Source organism: Bufo bufo, chromosome 4 (genome assembly GCF_905171765.1).
Source record: "Bufo bufo chromosome 4, aBufBuf1.1, whole genome shotgun sequence".
Classification (NCBI taxonomy): Eukaryota; Metazoa; Chordata; class Amphibia; order Anura; family Bufonidae; genus Bufo; species Bufo bufo.
In genome coordinates, this window is record NC_053392.1 from 368,665,569 (window position 1) to 368,691,884 (window position 26,316).

The window sequence follows — 26,316 nt, forward strand, 5'->3', positions numbered from 1 at the left end:
AAGAAAATCACTTAAAAAATAAAAAACTATAGCTTTTAGAACGTGGAGACACTAAAACATCATTTTTTTGTTTCAAATATGCTATTATTGTGTTAAAGTGAAATACATTTTTAAAAGTATACATATTAGGTATCGCCGCGTCCGTAACAACCAGCTTTATAAAAGTATCACATGATATAACCCCTCAGCTGAACACCGTAAAAAAATAAAAATAAAAACAGTGCCAAAAAAGCAATTTTTTGTCACCTTACTTCACAAAAATTGCAACACCAAGCGATCAAAAAGGTGTATGCCACCTAAAATAGTACCAATCTAACAGTCACCACATCCCGCAAAAAATGAGACCCTAATTAAGACAATTGGTCAAAAAATTAAAAAGCTATGGCTCTCAGACAATGGAGACACTAAAAGATAATTTTTTGTGTTTCAAAAATGCTATTATTGTGTAAAACTTAAATAAATAATAAAAAGTATACATATTAGGTATTGCCACTTCCAAAATGATTTGCTCTATAAAAATATCACATGACCTAACCGCTCAGGTGAACGCTGTAAAAATAAATAAATAAAAACTGTTCCAAAACAACAAATTTTTTGGTCACCTTGCCCTATAAAGTGTAATAATGAATGATCAAAAAAATCATATGTACCCAAAAATGGTACCAATAAAAACATCAACTCTTTCTGCAAAAAACGAGCCCCTGCATAAGGCAATCGGCAGAAAAATAAAAAAATAAGGCGTTCAGAAAATGGAGACACAAAAACATTATTTTTTTTCAAAAATGCTTTATGTAAAACTGAAACAAACAAACAAAGATAGTAGACATATTTGATATCACTGCGTCCATAACAACCTGCTCTATAAAAATAGCACATGATTTACTCTGTCAGATGAAAGTTGTAAAAAATAAAAAATAAAACAGTGCCAAAACAGCAATTTTTTGGTTACCTTGCCTCACAAAAAACGTAATATAGAGCAATTAAAAATCATATGTACCCCAAAACAGTACCAATAAAACTAGCACCTTATCCCCTAGTTTCCAAAATGGGGTCACTTTTTTGGAGTTTCTACTGTAGGGGTGCATCAAGGGGGCTTCAAATGGGACATGGCATCTAAAAACCAGTCCAGAAAAATCTGTCCTCCAAAAATAATTTCTTCTGTGCCCTGCCATGTGCCCGTACAGCAGTTTACGACCACATGTGGGGTGTTTCTGTAAACCGCAGAATCAGGTTAATAAATATAGAATTTTGTTTGGCTGTTAGCCCTCAATGTGTTAAAGAAAAAAATTTATCAAAATGGAAAATCTGACAAAAAGTGAAATTTAGAAATGTAATCTCCATTTTCCTTTAATTCTTGTGGAACACCTAAAGAGTTAACAAAGTTTGTAAAATCAGTTTTGAGTAACGAGGTTTCTGAAATGGGGTCATTTATGGGGGGGTTACACTATGTAAGCCCCACAAAATGACTTCAGATCTGAACTGGTCCTTAAAAGTGGGTTTTGGAAATTTTCTTAAAAATTTTAAGAATTTCTTCTAAACTTCTAAGCCTTCAAACGTCCTAAAAAAATAAAATTACATTTACAAAATGATGCCAACATAAAGTAGACATATGGGGAATGTTAAGTAATAAATATTTTATGAGGTATCACTTTCTGTTTTAAAAGCAGAGAAATAGAAATTTAGAAAATTGCTAATTTATCCAAATTTTTGGTAAATTTGGGATTTTTTCATAAATAAAGGTGAAATATATTGACTCAAATTTATGACTATCATGAAGTACAATGTGTCATGAGAAAACAAACTCAGAATGGTTTGGATAAGTAAAAGCGTAAGTTATTACCACATAAAGTGACACATGTCGATTTGCTCAATTAGACGTGGTCATAAGGGTATCAATGACCCTTGGTCATGAAAGGGTTAAGGAGGGTGTGCCGTTCTGCTGAGGTCCATTCACTTGAAAAGGACTGAGCTGCACCTAAGCTATGTGACCAATGAATTTGATGTCACTGGACTTGGAATAGGTCACAGTGCTCATCACAATGCTGCAGTCTTAAAACCGCTGATCGGTGGGGGTGCCAGCAGTCAGACCTCCACCGATCAGGAATTGATGGCTGCCAATATAAAAATCTTAGAAACCCCCTTTAAATGAACTTTGACACAATCTCTCTACTGTCTTGTTACAACTGTCAGAATAGCCCTGATAAGATTTTCTACTTAAAAGGTCAGTGGTCTAAAGACCTTTAAACACACAATTAGATTTTATCAAAAATGCTAAAATATATTTGTTGTTTTAATATATTTGTTACATTTGCACAAGTGCCATGGTACCCTTAAAAAGCTGATGACTGGGGTTTCCAATTGTTGTATCCCCAGTCTTCTAATATTGACAACCTATCCCAAAAATCGTGCATGAATATTTCAAAGCCACAAAACCCTTTAAACTCGGTAACTTAGTTTTTGTCTCTAAGGAATATAATTCTAACTGGTACCTTAGTTGTCCACTAATGTCATTATGTGAGTGGAACTCTTTCCTTGCCTCCTGATGTAAGCAATGTGACCAGGCAAGTTTGCCAACAATCTTCCAGTCTATTTGTTATAGCAATAAAACATGCTTGGAAGCACATTACTTTAGGTATTACCCTCTCCAAGGACCCAATCCTTTTTATAGTCTTTAATTTTTCCTCTTTCAAAGATCAGCCTTTAGCTTTCTATCCAGGCATTACTGCATGTGATAGATGTCTCAATAGAACCTGCTCAAAATATATATATATCCTCCATAAGTTAATTTTGAAGATAGTCTTTATCCAGCCTCCAGGCATGTTTTGATCTATTAACAACCAATGTGTTTTAGCCTTAAAGACCAGTCACAGTATATCTTTTTCCCAGTACATGCTAGCTTACAGGATATAACTTCTTTATAGGTTAATCTAATAAATAGTTTTTGTTCATATGGCAACCTTGTTTGAACTATTAGCTTTTGCACATGTTAAAAATAATACATTTTTACTTTTCAACCTTTTTCGGGAGCAGCGAGTGTTCATGTGCCACTGCCAGGAAGTGTAGCTGTGCATGTACAGTTGTCCCTTCCGCAGCAGAGCCTTTGCACTTGTGCCTCTACTCGGACTAGTGGCACAGGAGTGAGATTGTCAGGGCAGTTTGAGATATCCGACTTTGTTAATCGACAGGTGTGTTCTTCTTGACCTGTGGCAACAGCCCTTCACAGGCAGAGAACTCTTGGTAATGAGACAAATCGATCCATTAGAATTGATTCACTCATCCTAAATCTATTTATTATATGATTTCCATTACCAGTTGACGAGGACAGCTTTCCTTTAAGAAGTGTTGTAACATGCTTGGTGAGATATTCCAGACATGCCAGAGGGAATAGCTTTTGCTTCAGCTTGATGTCTTATTTAATTTTCTAACACTGTGAACTTGTTTCTTAGCATGTAACTGTCACGGAAAGACGGGTGAATGCTATTACGATCAAGAAGTGGCTGACCAGAATCTGAGTTTGAATATTAATGGTGACTATATCGGAGGAGGAGTTTGTGTCAACTGTACTGAGAACACTGCTGGAATAAATTGTGAATCTTGTATAGATCGTTTTTATAGACCACAATGGGTACAGTATATATTACTTTTCTATATCATTTTACTTAATTGTTTAACTTTTTATTTATAATTGTTGCATTACATAGATGATAGATTATAGAATGTGCATCCCCTTTCACGTCCTCAGAAGTTAAACACCATAGATCATTATAAACCTGTTGGGACTCAACATCTAATTAATTGTGTACTACCCACATTACTAGTGCCCAGTTCATCCACCTGCTACTCCTACCAAACATTTCTAAATTGACCCATACTTCCCACTCTCATAGCTCTTAAAATGAAGAAAAAAAGGGGGTCAATATCCTTTATAGCTGGCGGTGGATCCGCCGAAGTTATGAAGAGGCCCCTCTACATAACTTCTGCGTATCCAGCACCAGTCTAAATGTAGGCCAGCAAGGAGGCTGGCTTACATTTAGACCATTTTCTACACCTAAAACAGGCCTGCTGGCCCATCCCCTTCCCTGCCCATACCACGCTCACTTTTTTAGACCTGGCGTGAGCCAGGAAAAGTCGCAGATTGCGTTGCAAATAACCTTTGCACCACAAACTACGCAAGCAATACGCCTAATATAGTTGTTTATTCTGGATAGTAAATGACCGCCAAAGTATCTAGCTGCTGTTGGTGCAACTTATCACTATTATTATCTTTAACGCTTTATGATAGTTGGTTTTGGAACAACCAGACATTTTAAAATAACCTTTTATTTTGGTTTTTATTAGCTGTCTCCAAGTCATCCTAACCCTTGCCGGCCATGTAATTGTGATCCAATAGGCTCATTACAGGATTTATGTGTCAAGGATAAAAAAGAAGCTACCGAAGGTAACAACATAACTATATTATATATGCTAGAGGCTAAAAAGAAAATCCACTATTTATTGCTATACGCTATGCTTATTTATGCTATTACTATTATTAAAACATTGTCATTATATACTGAACAGAGGTAAAAAAAAAAAAAGACAAGCCCACAAATACACAGAGTTCAATGTACATAACTTGTCCATATAGACAGTTGCTAGGGTCAACATTTAAGTAATATCACATTCTTCTCATATAGCATTAGTCTTTAAAATCTCAACAATCATGGCTTCTTTTAGTCAGTGAAATACTAGCTATTGCTCGGGGATAGAGATCACATTTTTTCCTAAAATGGCTGCTACAAATGTTAGGACATGGAGCAAGTAACTCTGGGAACGAGGTATCACCCACAATGCCATGCATGCAGCCAATCAGCAGCCAGCCAGCCCTAGAAGTTCAGGGAAAAAGCATTAGAAGTGTAGAGAAAGGATAGGGAGGAATTATTCCACAGTATTGAAGCAGAACAGAATTCAGTAGGGGAGTTTACAGCCTGGGTAATAGGAACAATTCTATTATACCTTGCTGCACTGTCTGCGGATCCAAATTGCCATTATACTGCTGCTCATTTCAGGTTTGCAATAACTCTGTAATTCCAGCAAACCGTTCTTGTTATTGGGGTCTTATTAGCCCTTGTGTGTTGCAGTTATATATATGTTCTAAAGCCTTTTTTTGTTGTGTATTAGTGGTGAAAAAAGGGGGCTTATTAGCCGTTGTGTGTTGAAGTTAGAAAATTACAGCCCTTTTTGGCGTGTATAAGTGGCGAAAAAAAAAGTATTATTTGCCATTCACGGCTGCAGTTACATGTTCTAAAACTTTTTTTTGTTGTGTACTAGTGGGGGGGGGAAATAAGGGGCTTATTAGCCGATGTGTGGTGAAGTGAGAAAATTACAGCCCTTTTTGTTGTGTATTAGTGGCAAAAAAATATATATTTGCCATTCACTGCTAAGTTCTAAAGCCTTTTTTTGGAGTGTATTAGTGGGGGGGGGGGCTTATTAGCTGTTGTGTGATGAAGTAAGAAAATTAAAACCCTTTTTGTTGTGTATTAGGGGGACTTATTAGCCTTTGTGTGGTGAAGTGAGAAAATTAAAGCCCTTTTTGGCGTGTATTAGTGGTAAAAAAAAAAATATTATTTGTCGTTCACTGCCGCAGTTATATGTCCTAAATTTTTTTGCCTGTATTAGTAGAGAAAAAGAAAGAGGGCTTATAAGACGTTGTGTGGTGAAGTGAGAAAATTAAAGCCCTTTTTGGTGTGTTTTAATTTCCTTTTTATTTACTTATTTGATATAACAGTATGTCAGATAGAGAAGTGACAGGAACTGCACAGGGTAGAGGCACAGGCCTAAATGTTTCTGCCGCAGGCACAGGTCGCAGCAGAGTAAGAGGGCCTGGCAGTAGGGGTAACTTCGAGAGGCCTGAGCTCCCAGTGTCAGCTAGCGGTCATGTCTTGACCAGCAACCTATCGGTTATTAAATGGTTGACTCGATCTTCGACTTCTTCGAAAGTGACATCAGACACACCCAGCCAAGAGTTGGCATGGCCCAGGAGCAGGTCCTGTTCCCTCACCTGTCCTCAACCTGCCTCTGCCCTTTTTTGTTCCCTCACCTAGAGAAGTACGATATGCTGTGTGCTCAGCTCCACTATACAGCGAGGACGAGCTACTAGAGGACAGTCAGCAGCTACTGGCTAGCCAAAATCCGGAGGAGACATCTGCCACTTCCTCCGGTAGGCGGGCAAGTAGTGATGAGGAGAGTGGGAGCTGGTGCTGCAAGCGGTAAGGCTCCTGGCTCAGAGACCGTTGAGGAGCACATCAGTGACGTGCAGACAGTACTCGATGATGATGTAGCCGATCGCAATTGGGAGCCGGGTGAAGAAGAGCCTTCATCATCATTAGAAGAAGAGAATAGCAGCTCCCGCATGAGGCAGCAGTTGAGCCAGCAAGTCGGTAGCGTGGCCGGAAATCAGCAGGGTGGCAGCAGTGGGAGGTTGGGAACCAAGCGTGCCTTTGGTAGACCACCCACTTCACAGGAGCCTACCGGCCCGGAAAGCAGTGGTGCAGGGGTCCACGGAGGCAGTGGTGGTAGCAGTCAGTAAGTGTGGAGTGTTGGGGGTAAAATCACCTACTCAGCAGTGTAGCAGGTTTTTGTTAAGCCGCCGGGGGAGGTGAACATGGCAATTTGTCGAATCTATGGGCAGAAAATGAAGCATGGCCAGGGTGCCAATGTTTGCACCATGGCCCTGTGTCAACATATGCAGCGTCACCAGAAAAGTGGCCTGGGAGAACTGTGGCTCCAATGTGGTGGTCCAGCCTGCCGCAGCAACCGATGCATCACGCAGTGGCACACACCCAATTTCAGGCAGTCAAGGCTCCACCACCTGAGCTGAAGGAAGCTATCTGTTCTTCCCATCATCTGCTGGTCCTGATGCTCCTGCTCCTCCTCCACCTAGTCAGTCATTTTGTCAGCAATCGATCACCAAAGCGATTGCCAAGAGAAAACAGTATGCATGCACTCATCCAACGGAGCAGAAGCTGAATGTGCTCCTGGCCAAGTTGCTGGTACTGCAGTCCATCCCTTTCAAAGTGGTGGACTCTGCACCTTTCAGAGAACTGATGGCTTGTGCCAAGCCGAGGTGGAGAGTATCAAGCCGTAACTTCTTTGCCTAAAAGGCAGTACCAGCCCTGCACACTTATGTAGAACAGAAGGTGGGCCAGTCCTTGAGCCTGTCAGTGTCTGCCAAAGTGCACGGCAGCGCCGACGCGGGGAGCTGTAACTACGGTCAAGAACAATATATGTCCTTTATGGCCCACTGGGTAAATGTGGTTCCTGCCCAGCCAAACCAGCAACTTGCCCAGGTGACGCCGCTTCTGCCTCCCTGTTCTCATGCCGTTGGTCCTACGACAATATGTGCTTCTGCCTCCTCATCCTCCACCTTGTTCTCAGCCTCCACTGCACGGACAATTCACAGTGCCCCACCAGCATACCACATGTGCAGTGTTACGCTAATCTGCACCTAGTTTGCCTGGGCAAACGGAGTCACACAGGGGAGAAACTGCTTTACGTCCTTCATCAAGAAATTGAATACCGGCTTTCTCCGTGACAACTCAAAATCGGAACCATGGTGACTGACAAAGGGAAGAACATGGTGTCGGCGCTGCGTCAAGGAGGGCTGAGCCATGTGTCCCACATGGCGCATGTGTTTAATCTGGTTGTCGAGCGTTTCCTGAAGTCTTCCACTCATCTGCAAGACATCCTAAAATTGGCCAGGAAACTATGCATGCACTTTAGCCACTAAGCACACCCTCTTTGAGCTATAGCGGCAGAACGGCATCCCCCAACATAGGCTGATATGCGACATTTCCACCCGTTGGAATTCCACCCTCCATATGTTGGACTGACTGTATGAACAGAGACAGGCCATAAACGATTTCTTGATGATACAGGTGGACAAAGGTACTCCCCTGTGTAACTTCGATATTAGCCAGTGGCAGCTCATGCATGACACCTGCCATTTGCTCGTGCCCTTTGAGAAGGCCACTTTATTTGTCAGTCACCAGGACTATGGGATGAACAACGTCATTCCACTAATTCATATCCTGGAAAAGATGCTGCTAAATCTGGCTGGTCAGGGGACTGGAGACGTGGCCCCTACATCTCACGGCCACATGAGCCCTATGGGGCTGAACTGGAGGAGAACATTGGAGCACAAGCAATGTGTAGCAAAATGGGTGGTTTTTCTACACAGGTGACAGCAGAGGAGGAGCAGAAGCAGCCGGAGGAGCAAGAGGGAGATGAGGAAGACAAGTCAGATGACCTAGGCACAGCGTGGCAGCATGCAGAGGAGATGGAGGCAGGGAGTTCCTCCGAGTCACTTACGGAAATAACCCGCTGCATGCTAACTTGCTTGTGTAGCGACAGCCGAATTGTCACCATTCGGCAGAGGGGTGACTTCTGGCTCTCCACCTTGTTGGACCCTCACTACTGATCCAAAATGGGGGCCTTTTTTTACACCCGCTGAGAGTGAGAACAATCTGAACTGCTATAGAGACATCCTATGTAGTCAGTTGGCTGCTGCCTATCTGCACCATCATCCATCCTCTCGCAGGTCTGACCAGGGAGCCCTCTGCGCTCTCGTTCCACTGCCATGGCTGCTGTGGCAGGGTGGGGGGTAGTAGTAGTACCAGCTCCATCAGCAGCAGCTTCAGTCTAGAGTCGATGATGAGCAGCTTTCTTAACCCGCCTAGTGAAGAAACTACTCACCAGCAGCAGCAAGACCTGGAGCAGAACCTAAACCAGCAGGTGGTGGCATACTTGGACAGCACCCTGCCACCCCACATTGAAGATCCACTTTAGTGATGAGCAAGCATGCTCGGCCGAGCTCGGCTCGTGGCGGTACTTGGCCGAATACCACGTGTGCTCGTCGCATTGCTCGAGTCTCCTCCCCGCACGTTTGGCGCCTCCTAAGCAGCCAATCAATGTTCAGGTAAGTAATTCCCTTCAGTGTAATGCCATAGCCATGCTAGCTATTAGCCTTACACTGATTGGCTGGCCGGAACACGTGATACCAGTTTATATAGGAGCCGATGTCCCGCGCTTGGATCATTAAAAGACAGAAAGATTTGATATTTGTGAGATCTACAGTACGCCATCAGAAAACAGTGTGTTTAGCAGACATTATAAAAAGGGGCTTATTCACTAGAGTGTGTCTGCAAGTGAGATCTACAGTACACCATCAGAAAGCAGTGTTTTTAGCAGACATTATAAAAAGGGGCTTATTCACTAGAGTGTGTCTGCGAATGAGATATACACCGCACCATCAGAGATTTTTTTTTTCGGTGGAAATCAACCTAATTTGTGCCACATCTGTGTGTGCGTTCAATCCACAACCGTTATATTCAGTACTCCAGCAGAAAATTATTTATATTTTGGGCAAATTTATCTAGTTTTGGGCACATCTGTGTGTGCGTTTAGGCCACAACCGTATATACAGTATTCCAGCCGAGAATTATTTGTATTTGGACACATTTACCTACTTTTGGGCACATCTGTGTGTGCGTTTAATCCACAAACGTAATATACAGTATTCCAGCAGAGAGCAAATTTTATTTGGGAGAAATTTTACTAGTTTTAGGCACATCTGTGTGTGCGTTCAATCCACAAACGTTATATTCAGTATTCTAGCAGAGAATTATTTATATTTGGGACAAATTTAACTACTTTTGGGCACATCTGTGTGTGCGTTCAATCCACAAACGTTATATACAGTATTCCAGCAGATAATTATTTGTATTTGGGACACATTTAACTATTTTTGGGCACATCTGTGTGTGCGTTTAGGCAGCAACCATATATACAGTATTCCAGCAGAGAATTGTTTGTATTTGGGACAAATTTAACTAGTTTTGGGCACATCTATGTGTGCGTCATCCTCAGGCGCTCACCTCCAAGGTTTTTTCCGGTCTGCTCACCTGTAGGCCCTCACTACAATGTTTTATAGGGTCCGCTCACCTTCAGGCCCTCACCTCCAACGTTTTTTTTTGTCGGTCTGTAAAAGTGGCATACAACATGGTACCCAGCAGCAAAATTGGAGCCCAAGATGCATCCAGACATGGTCCCCCTTCTGTTCCTGATCGATTTCGCAAGTGTTTCCATCACTTTCAGATCTTTTCCTATGAACCAGGCACCCTGCTCTCATCCGAACAGGGGGTGCCTGGTTGTCTCCCATTAACTTCCATTATACTCGGGTGCTCGGCCGAGCGCATGAATATGGCTATGTGTTCGGACCGAGTACCCAAACACCTGAACACTTTGGTGCTCGCTCATCACTAATCCACTTTACTACTGGGCAGCCAAACTGGATTTGTGGCCGCAACTGCCGAGTTTGCCCTGGAAAAGCTGTCCTGCCCGGCCAGTAGTGTGGCATCCGAGCAGGTGTTTAGTGTGGCGGGGGCCATAGTTACCCCAAGGAGAACTCGCCTGTCCACCCAAAGAGAGACTGACCTTGGTGCCACACCAACACTTTGACAAAAGAGACAGGTTTCTTCTGGCTACCTGCCTCAGTTACTATTCTGATGCTGCCACCCGACTGATGCCACACATCTGATGCGAAGTGCTCCTTCTTACACCCACCATCATCAGAGGGTACTGTTAGAGTCACCCACCTCCCCACTGTGTCACCGGGTCACTCTGTGGTCTCCTCATGCTGCTGCCACCTCCACACTATGTCACCTTGTCACTCTGTGGTCTCCTGATGCTGTTGCCACCTCCACACTAAATATCCCCTTGCCACACTGTGGCCTCCTCATGCTGCTGATGTCACCTCCACACTCTGTCATTGTGCCACTCCGTGGTCTCCTGATGTTGCTGCTACCTCAACAGTGTGTCACCTTGCCACTCTGTGGCCTCCTCATGCTGCTGCTTCCACCTCCACACTCTGTCATTGTGCCACTCTGTGGTCTTCTTATGCTGCTGCTACCTCCACACTATGTTACCTTGTCACTCTGTGGTCTCCTGATGCTGATGCCACCTCCACACTATGTCATTGGGCCACTCTTTGGATATATCATGCTGTTCCCACCCTCCCAACTTAATGACTGGGCCAATATTTTGCCTTATTGGCCTGGTTGACGTCATCATTTATTTGACCCTTTTTCAGAAGAAAGAAAGGAAGGAGAAAATGAGAAGGAAGGAGAAAATGAGACGCACAACAGATTCTGTCTGTGTAGCAGCTGTAAGGCCTATATGGTCCTATCAGAATTGGCTTATGATTTGGGAGCAAAAAGCAGGAGTGGGTACAAAACACAGAAGACATGCAAATATTCCATTCATGTGTCATCTTTGTTTTGGATCCACTCCTGTTTTTTTTTTTTGCATTAGCAATACTGATGAATTACTGACCAAATGGTGACCGAGTGAAGGTGGATGCTCAACAGACAAGATCCGTTTTTTTGGGGGGTTATTGTTCTGATGGATCAGAGGAAGGGCAAAATAGTGACGTCAGTGACGTCAACACAAACTTATTGCTGACACCGTCTCCACTCTGTCAGGGAGGCTCTACTTGTGTAAGCATTTAATAGAACAGGTTCTGTAGACATCTATGTGGAATCAGCTGACGACGGTGTAAAAGAAGTGCGCTATTTCATGCTATAGTAGGATCTTGTGCCTCTGCAGGGTTCTTTATACCTGACACTAACATCAACCTGTAAGGCTGAGTTCACACTTGAGTTAGGTGGTCAGTTTAAGCTCCGTAACTGTCACGGATGTAGTAGGGGAGAACACAAAAAGACAAGACAGAAGGGAAAAGACACTAGGTCTCAGCGCTAGGGAAGGAAAAGGGTCACCACCTATAAAACCCTGCTCCTGTCCCTAACTCCTATCCGTATGGGCACCTCTCGATGGTAGAGATGCCAACACAGGAACCTAGAAAATCCTGTTGGCCCTCAGATGCCCTAGACTAAATGACAGGGCAGAGACAACCCGCTCCTTCCCTGGTGATGAAACCAGCATCTCACTGAGGCCTAGTAAACAACAGAGGGGGGGATACAAAACACAACAAGCAGAACACTTAACTTCTAAGGAGGATGGATGATGGATGATCAGGACTTCAACTAGAACCACACTCCAGCTCTTCCAACACCAAATTAAGCTATCCAGAGCAAGGAGTGATGGGTGAAGTCAAACTAAATAGGGGGAGGTAAAGGTCACATGATCCACACCTGAACAGGAGGTGTGGACATACAAGCAACACACAGACAAAGTGAAACCAAAAGATGCTGTCAGATCACTAATGAGCAGATAATCTTTCAGACCTTCTCAAACCTGTCACCGGTGTGACAGTAACTGCCCAAAGAAGTGAAGTGATTTTAAGAGTGATGCCTGTCATCTGTGTTCCATACTGACTCACAATATTGTTTCACTACCACAGCAGACTCACTATGCATGTTGCTGCAAGGCACAGTGTTCTAAACCACTATACAGGGTCTCTGTAGTCAGGAAATAGCAGTTTTTTTTAACGCGATTCACCACAAATTAATTTGGATCGAATCTATTTGGAAAATTCGCCGAACAGACCGAATCGAATTTTTTTTAAAAAAGCGTTCATCTCTACTCAGGGACCTTGTTTCCTACTTTGTCTACCAGGACCAACTTAAATTTACAATGAACCCTTTTTATTGTCCTAAATTTCAGGAAATTAACTCACAGGCCCTTAACTGCCTTACAGTTCCAGAGATTTAGCTATTAACCCCTTCATTGCCCTAAATGACTAGTATGTTTAACCACTAACCCCTTTACTATCCTAGATCAAAAGAGATGTCTCCATGAATCAATTCCCAACCCTACACGCCCTGAAACATTAATGTTAAAACAACCCTCTTGATCAAGAGAAAAAAATATATCACATTAACTGGGGAATGAAAAGGACACTTTCATAGTGTCCTCCTTTTCATGTTTTTTGCCGCCTCTGCAGGGTCCTCTTGTCATCCAAGATGGCCGCCAGGATTCTCAGACTATCTGAAACACATTCTGCATCAGTAGTCCAAGACACTTCCTGCTTGTCCAGCCTTGCTCTTGGGTTGGCCAGTACTGCCCAGAGTATGCGTCATGTAGTCAAAGAAGCAGTGTGGCTATCTTGGATAGCAGAAGAGGAGCATGGGAATTGGTGGATCTGCAGCTAAAAAGATGAAAAGGCAGGCACTATGTAAGTGTTGTGTTTATTCCCCAGCAGGTATTGCTAACTTTACCACTCTAGATTAAAATTAACCCAAAAATCAACACATATAATTTATGCTGTTTGGTGGTATTTTGGGGGGAACTGAACTGTGGTTAAATGTAACAGTATTCTGTGGGTGTCATATGGCATTATTAGGTGGCAGCACTATGCATGCATTTTATGGCAGAATTGTGTGGTGTTTATTATGTGAAAAATTAATAGGGGTATTAATTAGTTAGACAATGGTTCACTCTGTTAATGGGCATAAGATGGCAGTACTTTATTGATAATGTGATTATGACATTTTTTATTATAATTGTTTTTAATTATTATACCATTTCTTGTACTAAACTGTAATGTACAAAAGCTATGTAGTTATATATTCAAATTAAGCAACCAGAAATTAACATATAGGGGGTCATTCATCAAACTGATGTAAAGTAGAACTGGCTTAGTTGCCCATCGCAACCAGTCAGATTCCTCCTTTCATTTTCCAAAGGAGCTTTCCAAAATGAAAGGAGTAATCTGACTGATTTCTATGGGCAACTAAGCCAGTTCTACTTTACACCAGTTTGATAAATGACCCCTATAGTTTTCTTCCCACTAGAAAGTTAAAGAAAATGGTTGATGGTTTTCAGAAAAAATAAGCTGATGAGGCACTTCCTACAGGATGTGCTGATTTAACTGGCAAATCACCATACAAAGTAGATTTGTTAATAACCCACAAATGTAAACCCAGCACTATCCCTTACAGTTTGCAATTGCCTATTTGACATTCATTATACTGTACTTCTGTAATTCACTAAGCAGAACGGCACATTTTATTTTTTTCTGAGAACTTTATCTTCAAATGAACAGTAAAAGGAATTGCACGCTGCATAAGGCAGAACATTGAATATGTTTATACTAAAATTGAACTCTTCTATTATAATGTGAATGTGAATAAAGCCTTCATGGGTGATTTTAATGTGGATGGAAATTGCCCATTTTCTTTAAATATTATAAAGCACAATAAACATGGAGCTGCTAATGCCAAAGTGTGGGGGAAATGATTACTCTAGTATAATTTGCAAATCACAAGTAATACATACGTGGCATATTATGATAATGCATAATTTATCTGTATGTGTGTTCTAGAAAAAAAGGTCATTTACGGAAAATTGGATGTCAGATGCAGTTGTAAACTAAGCTCCTATAATAATAACCCGTCCTGGCTTTTTTATTATAATAGTTCAATTGTGAGGCAGAACATCATTGATTTGCTGGAGGTAGCCTAAAATGCACAGCTGGTAAATTCATTGCCCCTTCTGTGAAAGTTCTTTGTTCATCTCCTGCCATTTTTTGTGAGGCCACTATTAACATCCTTGGCAATTTTTGTTGTTCAAAGCAGCATATAAATTATATGATGCATTTTTCTGGCAGTGGGTACCTGTTCTTTTATTTGATAGGTCTTGAAGCAGTCTTCAACTTGGCAACTTTTGTATCACAAAACATTTTTAAAATGAGTCTGCATGAATTGATCTTGGAGACTGTTATACATAAGGTTGAACAACATGGTCAGCTTTATGTGTGCAGTTTTGGAAGCCAAAACCAGGAGTGAATTCAAAAAAGAGAAGTCATTCCCGTTACCTTTCCACTCTGATTTTGCCTTTCAAAACTGCATCAGTAAACCTGACAGTGTGGCTAATAAGGAAATCTGCTTATGGAGCCCTTAAATAGATATGAATTTGTATTATCTATCCACAGGATTGTAATAAATGTTAAATCAGTGGCCATCCCTTACTTGATGCATCCATATCTCCGATAGAGTTACATGGATTGGGAACTCACAATTGCCCACCACTGTCACATACAGTCCAGTTCCCCTACAGTGAACATACTAAAGTGACATGAAACTGGAATGCATGTTTTCTCGTGTTGGTGGTTGGACCAACATTGTTGTAATATTTGTCAACTCTCCCATGAATAAATCAGCAACATCATTTCCAATGTCAAAAAATGCTGCCTCTGGATGTTAGCTATGAGTACTGTAAATAGGTATCTAAGAGATACAGTAAAAAACTGTGCTGTTTAGTGGCATTTTTTTCACTTGCATTTTCTTTTATTTCCATGTTGTTGTTTTTTTAAATCAAAGCATGCTCTGGCTATGGAGTGCCATCTGCCTAAAAAAATGCATGTGTCAATATGTGTTTCATTTAATGGCATTTTTATATGGTTGTATATGCCTTTTCTTTAGAGATCTAAAAAGAAAGTGGCATCTGGGGAGGTATATACTTTCCTATTTAACAATGCACAACTTGCAAAAAAAAATAACATAAAAAAACAAGTACTAAAATACACTATTTATAAAGAATAAGCCATCAAAATGCAACAAAAACACCAGCACCATAAAAATACAAGTAATATAAAAAGTAATGGCATTTTTTAGGACCCTAAAACATATATTACGACATTCATAAATTAAGATCCTACACACAGATGATAACATAGTTAATAACATCTTAAGCTCCGTGCGAAGGAATGAACAAAGTACACAGAAGACGGACTGGTGGGGTGTAGCTAATGAGCAGTAGCCCCATAGCAGCCTTGTCTGTCCTGTCTGCACTTTCATGTGATTCGTTCCTATACACAGAGCTGAAGATGTTATCAGTTGTGCGTAGGATCATAATTCATGACAGACAGAAGAGTAAGAGACAGGATTTGTATATGGTAATAGGACAGGAGCCTTTTAACCTCCTAACAATCACAACTCCCAAAAATGTCACTTTTTTATTATAGATTTTTAATATGTGTCTGAAGTAAATATTGTTGACGCACAACTCAGGGGACATAATTGTATTTTTAACCCATTATTGACATAACTACTTTTAGCCATACTTTTAACCAGCAGCATTTTCCTCCTTTGTTTTCCAGCATTCAAAACTTTTTAATTTTTTTCTTCTTTTTATTTTATTTTGCGGGATTATTTGTAGGTTATTTAGGAACCATTTTCGGGTATATATAGTGTATTACATAACTCGTATTATTTTATATTTGGGGAAATATAAAAAAAAACTGCAATTTTTTCGTTATTTTGTGGAATTTAATTACGTCGTTCACTCTGTATTATAAATAACATAACTTTATTATGTGAGTCAGCACAGATGATAATGCCAAATATATATAATTTTAAATATTATTTTTTCTTTCCTCCTGCAGGCTGTCAGCTCCCCAACTGACCCGTCCTCCTCCAAACTGAAGGTGGTGCTCAAATATCTGGATAGGTAGCAGTTAGAGATAGAGGTTAAATGTCTTGACTGAAAGCATTCCAAGCTTTCAAAAAATACCAAAATCACAGCATTATCACTGCATTGAAATATATTGTTGTTATACATCGGGATGGAAGTGAATGCAGCTAAAAGTCAAAGTAAAAGCAAATTCTGGTCTTGTATGAAAGCTTTCAAACAAGACCAGGCCAATATCTCTAGCTGCTACTAATCCAGAGATATGAGCAGCTAAAGCTGCCCTCTCCTTCCCCTTCTGCCCGAGCTGTGCTCAGGTGAACATTTAAGGGCTTTTCCCAAAGTCTAAGCATAGCTTGGGCAAAAATGTTAGGTGGTTAATTTCCCCTGTTGATTACCTCTAGAGAAAAAGACCCATTATAAAAAATAAATGCTATTTAGGGGAAAGCGGAAAACCTTTTACATCTCTCCTCGCTTATGTAGAGTCCAGTGAGTCTAGCTTGCAATTTTGGGGCATAGCAAAATGGGAAGTTCAAATGAAAATGGTTTCAATATTTGTAAGGTTAAATATACAGGATGTAGGATTATTCTGCCCAAATTATCATAAAATCACAGGGGAGAAAATCACAACAATTTTGCACAACTACAATAGGATTTTTTAGTTATTTTTTGCATGATTTTGCTATACTGTATTTGAAGCAAAAAATATTGATAAGTCTTAGTCTGCACATGTAAATATAGCTCATCAGGTAGCAAAAATATGAATAGACATTTAAAATTATTGCCAATAGAGCCTAGCAACTAGAAGGTTCCATAGACTTTTATGCCAAGGGAACAGCTCCACTGCTACTTTTTAAAGGGGTTTTCCAGGATTAAAACATTGCCATAGATTAACTGCAGTCAAGTAAATGGGGATCGACTGCAATGACAGACACAAATCATGGAGAGACAAGGAACTCTTTCTAACACAAAAACTAGATATCCCAACTTGCGTGTGTGAATTGCAGCGGAAACTAATAAAGAGTAATCGCGAAACTCCACTTGTAAAACCAGAAAAAAGAGAGGAATAGTTCTGTGCAGTCTTGGCTATAGTTGGATGATAATTACATGTGATGTGTAATCCCACAAGGTCTCTCTTCCTGTAAATCTGTGAGATTACGCAATGTTTCTTAGCCCTCACGGTACTCCAGATCTAAATGTTAGGAACCTTTACTCAATGCCGAGTGTTCTTCTAGATATCAAGTATCTTTCCTCACTTCAGCAATAAGTTCCTGGAAATGTATATACGCATAGTGCTCACGGTATTTATGGTAAAAATAAAAGTTTTTATTGTACTTACAAGATATAAAACTTGCTTCATTCATATAAAACTTCATAAAATCTCATGGCCCGACCCGGGTTTCGCACCGCTTCATCAGGGGCGTGTCACCATTTGTATCTGGCGGAAGTGCTTTTAAACCTCCTGTTTGGGGCATCATATCTGCTTGCTCCTTTCCATATTTGAATAATATACCTTGCACACTTGATCAATAAATACCCATCTTCTCAAATAATTTACAAACATACATTCATTACATTTCAATTCATATACAAATACATTTAAATACAAACTAATTTTATATCCTAATGATGGACTTATCACTCATCTCAATGCTATCCTATAACCTTTTCAACAGGCAGCTCATTAACCCTTTGTTTCCTAATCAGGGAGTAGCTACAGTCCCTTCCTATTTATTGGTTCCTACTAGTGAAGTTTTAAGAAAGTAGGCACCAATAAATAGGAAAGGACTATAGCTACTCCCTGATTAGGAAACAAAGGGTTAATGAGCTGCCTGTTGAAAAGATTATAGGATATCATTGAGATGAGTGATTAGTCCATCATTAGGATATAAAATGAGTTTGTATAAATGTATTTGTATATGAAATGAAATGAAATGAAATGAATGTATGTTTGTAAATTATTTGAGAAGATGGGTATTTATTGATCAAGTGTGCAAGGTATATTATACAAATAAGGAAAGGAGCAAGCGGATATGATGCCCCAAACAGGAGGTTTAAAAGCACTTCCACCAGATACAAATGGTGACACGCCCCTGATGAAGCGGTGCGGAACCCAGGTCGGGCCATGAGATTTTATGAAGTTTTATATGAATGAAGCAAGTTTTATATCTTGTAAGTACAATAAAAACTTATGGTGACCACTATGCGTATATCCTTTTACAGGACCTTATTGCTGAAGTGAGGAAAGATACTTGATATCTAGAGGAACACTAGGCATTAAGGAAAGGTTCGTAACATTTGGATCTGGAGTACCATGAGGGCTAAGAAATCTCGTAAATCTCATAGATCTACAGGAAGAGAGACCTTGTGGGATTACACATCACATGTAATTATCATCCAACCATAGCTAAGACGGCGCAGAACTATTCCTCTCTTTTTTCTGAAGGAACTCTTTCTAGATAAATGTCAACTCATCAAAATCTGGCAGTTTGTGCCTTAAATTTTACCGTATTTGGAGAAAATAATATTTATTTATGGAAAAATATATAGGAGTAAAATCAGCTACAAAAAGATTAAAAATGAATATGTTATTTAACTGTGCCTTGTCCCATTCATCTAGACTTGCTTCCTGGATCCTGTTATTGCAAACCTGGATACGCAGGAGAAAAATGTAATCAGTGTGATCTGGGATACAAAGGATATCCAAATTGTGTAAAATGTAACTGCAGCGTTCCAGGCAGCATAAATGAAGATCCTTGTGTTGATCCATGTATTTGTAAGGTAACTGTTTAATGTTCATGAAGATACTTTGAATAACCAAGATCCAATATAAAATGTTAAATTGTTTCTAGATTTAGACATTTCAATGATCATCAGTGTTGCCTGTTGTCTAAATTATCTTTTGAGTAGAATCTCTACAGACGGCCAAGTTTCTACATAATTAGTAATAGAAAATTACATAGCACTCAAAAACAAGGTGAAATAAAATTGACTTTGGTACAGTATGTTTAAATTTTACAATGGAGATTAAATTTATGGAAAACAATACTGATGTATATTAATAACTAGAAAAAGTACCCAGTGCTGCCCGAGTGTGAAGTGTTGGTCTGTTTGTGTGTTCATTTGAATTGATTTAAAGTTGTCCAGGAAGCCAATCCATGCCCTCTTTTTTTTACAGGAAAATTGCTAGTAGCCCTATATACCCTATAGTTACACACTGTTTATTTTATAAACTTTTCCCCAAAACAGTGACCTCCAGATCACCCTTATTCTTTAACTGTGACCTCAACAATGTCATGCCATCCTTAGCAATACCCTCCACGGCACCCCACCCCTTTAACAGTTAACTCTACAGCACCCCCCCCCCCCTCTTAACAGCAACCTCCACAGCACCACACTCCCTAAACAGCGACCTCCACAGCGCAACACCCCTTAACAGTGACTTTCACAGGACCCTGCCACCGCAACTGTGTCCTCCATAGCACTACTCCCCCTTAACTGTGACCTTTACAGTGCCCCGCCTCTTAACACTGACTTTCACAGCACTCCTGAAGGAGTTAATGGTAATTGTGGTGGTCAAATCAAGTTAAAAAGATTGCCCATCTGGAAATTTATGGCATATCAATAGGATATGCCATAAATGTCTGATAGCTCTGGGTCCCAAATCTGGGATCCAATCCTACCTACAGAACAGGACCATGAACGTAAAGCACATTGCGCATGTGCAGCATTATCTCCAATCACTGATATGGGACTTCTGAAAGTAGTTGAGTGAGCAATCTCAGCTATTTTTTTGAAGTCCCCTATTAGAGAATGGAAAGCAAGCCACACATGCATAGTCACCCCTCCATTCACTGCTGTAAAACTTCAGAAAATAGCCAAGCAAGCATTTAACTATTTTCAGAAGTTTCATGGTGGTGAATGGAGAGTTGTCCACTCATGTATGCCTTGCTCCCCATTTACTTTGGGACTTCTTGAGATAGGAGTGAGTTGCAGAGGTGGAACCCACACCTATTGAACATTAATGGCATAGCCTATTCCAATGATATGTCATAAATATCTCAGGTGGGAATATCCTTTTTATACCTAGTGTTTTAAGTGATTAATACCTGCAAATCTGCTGGTCTAGTGAGTTAATGAGGTCCAGTGGTGTCTCTGCCACTTCTGACAGGAAGCTTGAAGTGCTCATCATTTTAGGTTTCCTTTTCCATCCTTGTACTTACTGACAGGACTGTTCAAAAGTGATCTAAGAGCTGTATTTTAGCTGTCTTACCTGGTTGGTGTATATTGTGCAATTTTCTACTGTGTAATGTTGTTTTGTTGGCAAAGCAATGACTACAGCTAGAGGCTGAGCTATGCAATGGACTAAGGTTGTACCTGTGCTATATTTACAGTATATAGCATTTTTTTATGCTAATGGTTTACTTTTGTTAACTGAGAGGAAGGAATGCTGTGTTGTACAAGGTCAGCAGCTTTCTTAAAAAATATGATTTTGCACTATTGTGTCATGAGATGCATATTCAATCTGTCTATGTGTCACTACCCAGTGATTGTGTCATGTATTAAAATTAAAATTTTTCCCCTAGGAAAATGTGGCAGGAAATAACTGTGATGTATGTAAGCACAGTTACTTTAACCTTAAGCGTGACAATCCAAGAGGATGTGATCAGTGCTTTTGTTCTGGAGTTTCAAATATCTGCATTGATTCTCGTCTTTCATATGCTAAGGTAGGTGCATTGATAAACTATAAGTATTTTGCAATTCCAATATAATTATTGTTTATAGCATATCTTCAATTATTCTACACACTTTTTATTATGTGGGTATTAATAACATAATTATGACATTATGACAAGAGATGAATGAATCAATTCTAAACAAATCAGATCCAACAAGAATGTTGTAAAAACTTGAGGTGGATCCAAATTTTTGGTAAGTCAATCCAGAAAATTTTTGCAGACAATGAAAGAGAGAAAAAATAAGTGAGTCCTACCTCAAGGTATCTTACACACATTTTCAGCCAATTGAAGCATTTTACATTTGGTTTGAATTGTGAGCCGAATTGAGACTAAATCAAATTTTTAGTACTTTGGTCATTTCTAATTATGGCAACAAACAAGTTCTCTTTTTTGTGACTACTCATAGTATTCAACACTTACATTATGCACTGCATAAAACCAAGGGTATAACTATAGAAGTGAAGAGATAACAGCTAGCCAGGGCCCTGGTAACCTAAACCAGTCCAAAGACCTCGCTACCACAAATGAATGTACTGCATCTTTATTACCTGTATATATTAAACATGATCGGTAGCTGACACTTTTCCACATTTTGCATTAGAGCCCAGGAGCAGAGATGATGGCATTTCCTAAAATAAAATTCTGGTCCAATTTGGCTGAACCAGCCGTCTGATTCGATTTGGGTCCATATTTTTCTTCTCTCTTTCATACACACATTTAGATTCTCCTGAATGAAATAACACAAGATTCTGGTTGGATAGAACTTTAAAAAAAATATATAATTTGGGTTGAATTTCCAAATTTTGGAATTGATTCACCCATCTCTACCCAAGAAATTTAACTTAAATAAGTTATCCAGGTTTTCAAAATTAGATCAGTGGGGGTCAAAATCTTGGCACCTTTGCAGATCAGCTGTTTGAAGGGACTTCAGAACTCAAATGAATTCTGCAGCCTCTTCATTGTGTAGATTGGTCTGTGCTGCGCAACATCATACTTTTTTGTAGCGGCTGTGCTGGATATTGTAGTTTTGTCCCATTGTCCCAAATATAAATAATTAAACCAATGTAAACAATGCAGCGCTCACTTCAAGTAGCTGATTGTCAGGGTGCCTGGAAAGTAGGACCCCTACCAATCTAATTTGTCTGCTTATCCTAAGGAGGGGATGTCTACTAACAGAACAAGAACATAGAATAACAATATATACATCTAAACATGACGCAGCTCTGGGGAACAGAAAACATCCATATATTTTGGCTTAATTTTGCCAGCAATAGTGTAGGACATCATAATTTGGTCCTGCCCTAATAGTATTGAACAGCCAAAGTACAAGCACTGAGAAAAATAAATACCATGTAAGCATGACCTAGCTATACTAACTTGCATCAACTTTTTAAGATAACAGATATGCATTCCCTTTAGTGGCAAAGAACTTTGCAGTATACCCAAACATACTTAAAGGTATATGTGTAACAAATACTTATTTCACCAGATCACCGATATGAATGGATGGTACCTTACAGAATTAGATGGTAACATCAAAGTTGCACCTACAAAGGATAAATATGATGGCCCACAGCAACTAAGTGTTAAAAGAGGTGATGCCCGATCCCAAGGGCTACTGGATGTAATTTACTGGTCGGCACCTGCATCATACTTGCACAGCAAAGTAAGTGACATTGTCACACTTAGCTTTCCTATTTGACTGATTATTGTTACCTTTTTGCATGATTCGAGATTAAGTGCTTTTTAATATTGAGAGGGAATAGGAATTGATATATGACAGTCTGACATCTAGACAGAATATAAAATGGTAACTACGTAATAGATTTTCTATATTTGACAGTGAATGCTGCTGGTAATAATAAGTATAATACCCAAATTGAAGTAGCTGTAGTCAAATTTGATGATGAAGTTGAAATACATAAGATTTTTATTCTTCTAAAAGCTTAAAAACTATTGTATGAAATACTGCAAAGTATACTGATTAGATATCCAGTAGTACCTGACCCATTCCATCCCATTCTTAGAAACCCCCTAACCAAAAACTTCTTATTTCAGCAAGGGAGTACAAATCCCCCTACAGGTCAACCTTTGCTCTCAACCCCTATCTTATGTTAATAGAAAAATAAGAAATACTTAACTAGCAGGGGTCCTTGATTCAGAATATACCATCTTCTTCTCCACAGTATAATTGTAAAGTGTTTGTGGCATGTATGAAAACATTCTTCTTAAATAATTATCTACTCTAAGTCAATGTCAAGTTATAATCCCAGTTCTGAAATACTGTACATTGAGTTCCATCATTATCACCCACCAAACATATATTTTGTAACTATGCCGGGGTTTGATAATCCAAAAGAAAAGGAACCCAGCGAAGGAGTAGCCCAGTTCAACAGAACAAAGCCTTTATCCCAACTTTTTTTTTATTCCTGGTACATAAAAAAATATGAAAATACTTGTGTACTCCAGACTTATGGGGTACTTAGTCAAAACCTTCCCTTTACTGTTGTATTAAAACATTCACTACCCAGTGAATAACTGCATTTCAGAAACTCTATTTTTCCCATTAAACCTGCATGTATAATAGTATAGCGTGGGCTATATTTTGACATACTTTCATCCATGGTGCATCCTATGGAAATAAATTTTGCATGTGACCGTGGAAACATCAGAAAATCCAACTACAGCAGAATTTATGTGAAGGTCACAAGGCTCCTTGCAACTTTATTTTCATGAGGAATCAATGACATTCCATCTCAATATTACTTCAATTTCACAGGTAATTGTAGGCCACAAACATTTCATAAACAGCATTGATAGATAATTTTTAGAAGAAATCCATGTTTTAGAAATCCCCTAGAGGATAGCCATTTGAATGTGTCCTCCATGCTCCCAGACTTTTGTCAGTCCGCAAATAGAAATTTTCCGTTTACATGTTCCAAGCTTTAACAGGTAACAAAAGCAAAGTATTTTATCTGCTTCATAGATATTTATTATTATTTTCTTATCTCCATGTTCCCACTCACTGAATGGAATAATCATAACACTATGTACAAATTGTTTTACAATGGAAGCCTTTTCTTTCCTCCCCGATATAAAACATTGGTCTTTTGTGATGTAGTGTCAGCCTTTTCTGTCTGAATGAAACAATTTGACTTAATAAGTGAACCATATAAATTTTTGATACTTCAATAATACTGAAAGCTCTTACAAATTACCACAGTACATCTTAACTGTCATGTTACATCATGTGAATTATAGTCATGATGACATTTTTTACTCGAATGATTAAGTAGCTTACCATCACAATGGCTCCTGTAGGTTTCACTTGTTATTTATTTATTTTGAATTTATTTCTGACAGGGGACACTCATTACAAACTGCAATAAAAGGAGGCTGAAGGAGAGGTGGCATTAAAGTGTATGAGGAGATTAGATCAGTTAGCTCTTTATAATGAAATGCTATACAAGAACTAAATGGAGAACATAAATGCCAGTTAATTGATATTAACAGCATACATTTTTTGGGAAAATATCTGATAATATATTGGAACATGCTTATAAAAAGCACCACAAAGGTCAAAAAAAAATCAGATTGAGGCCTCATGCACACGACCGTTGTGTGCATCCGCGGCCGTTGTTCCGTTTTCAGTTTTTTTTCGCGGACCCCTTGACTTTGAATGGGTCCGTGGAAAAATCAAAAAATGCACTGTTTTGCAGCCGCATCCGTGATCCGTGTTTCCTGTCCGTCAAAAAAATAGGACCTGTCCTATTTTTTTGACGGACAACGGTTCACGGACCCATTCAAGTCAATGGGTCCGTGAAAAAACACGGATGCACACAAGATTGCCATCCGAGTCCGTCATCCATGTCCGTAGGCTACTTTCACACAGACGGATCCGCTGATCCGTCTGCATAAAAGCTTTTTAGATCTGATTTTTCACTTCGTGAAAACTCAGATCCGACAGTATATTCTAACACAGAGGTGTTTCCATGGTGATGGGGACGCTTCAGGTTAGAATATACTAAAAGAACTGTGTACATGACTGCCCCCTGCTGCCTGGCTGGTGCGACCAGGCAGCAGGGGACAGACCCCCCCTCCCTACCCCCCTTGTATTTAACACATTGGTGGCCAGTGCGGCCGGCTCCCCCTCCCTCCCTCCCCTAATTAAAATGACCGACCCCCCATCATTGGTGGCAGCGGAGAGTTCCGATCGGAGTCCCAGTTTAATCGCTGGGGCTTCGATCGGTTACCATGGCAGCCAAGACGCTACTGCAGTCCTGGCTGCCATGGTTACTTAGCAATTTTAGAAGCATTATACTTACCTGCAATGTCTGTGACCGGCCGGGCGCTCCTCCTACTGGTAAGTGAAAGGTCTGTGCGGCGCATTGCTTATAGCACAGACCTTTCACTTACCAGTAGGAGGAGCGCCCGGCCGGTCACAGACATCGCAGGTAAGTATAATGCTTCTAAAAATTGCTAAGTAACCATGGCAACTAGGACTTCAGTAGCGTCCTGGTTGCCATGGTTACCGATCGGAGTCCCAGCGATTAAACTGGGACTCCGATCGGAACTCTCCGCTGCCACCAATGATGGGGGGTCGGTCATTTTAATTAGGGAGGGGGAGGGAGGGGGGGCGGCCGCACTGGCCACCAATGTGTTAAATATAAGGGAGGGAGGGGGGGCAGACCGCACTGGCCACCAATGTGTTAAATACAAGGGAGGGAGGGAGGGGGGGGCCGGCCGCACTGGCCACCAATGTGTTAAATACAAGGGAGGGAGGGGGGCCGGCCGCACTGGCCACCAATGAGTTAAATACAAGGGGGGTGGGAGGGGGGGTCTGCCCCCTGCTGCCTGGCAGCACCTGCCAGGCAGCAGGGGGCAGTCATGTACACAGTTCTTTTAGTATATTCTAACCTGAAGCGTCCCCATCACCATGGGAACACCTCTGTGTTAGAATATACTGTCGGATCTGAGTTTCACGATCTAACTCAAATCCGATGGTATATTCTAACATAGAGGCGTTCCCATGGTGATGGGGATGCTTCAAGTTAAAATATACCATCGGATTGGAGAAAACTCTGATCCGATGGTATAATAGGGACTCCTGACTTTACATTGAAAGTCAATGGGGACGGATCTGTTTGCAATTGCACCATATTGTGTCAACGTC

The 26,316-nt window shown here is 40.3% G+C and overlaps 1 protein-coding gene across 2 annotated transcripts in view; it reads left to right on the plus strand.

The window, feature by feature from the left end:
• LAMA2 (laminin subunit alpha 2) overlaps nucleotides 1-26,316 on the plus strand; it is a 1,085,231-nt gene that overhangs the window by 411,378 nt on the left and 647,537 nt on the right. For both annotated transcript variants that reach the window (XM_040429125.1, XM_040429126.1), the window contains exons 8-12: nucleotides 3,447-3,625; nucleotides 4,339-4,438; nucleotides 19,025-19,185; nucleotides 20,991-21,131; nucleotides 22,633-22,809. In XM_040429125.1, coding sequence (XP_040285059.1) covers nucleotides 3,447-3,625; nucleotides 4,339-4,438; nucleotides 19,025-19,185; nucleotides 20,991-21,131; nucleotides 22,633-22,809 — 758 coding nt within the window. The remainder of the gene's footprint in view (nucleotides 1-3,446; nucleotides 3,626-4,338; nucleotides 4,439-19,024; nucleotides 19,186-20,990; nucleotides 21,132-22,632; nucleotides 22,810-26,316) is intronic.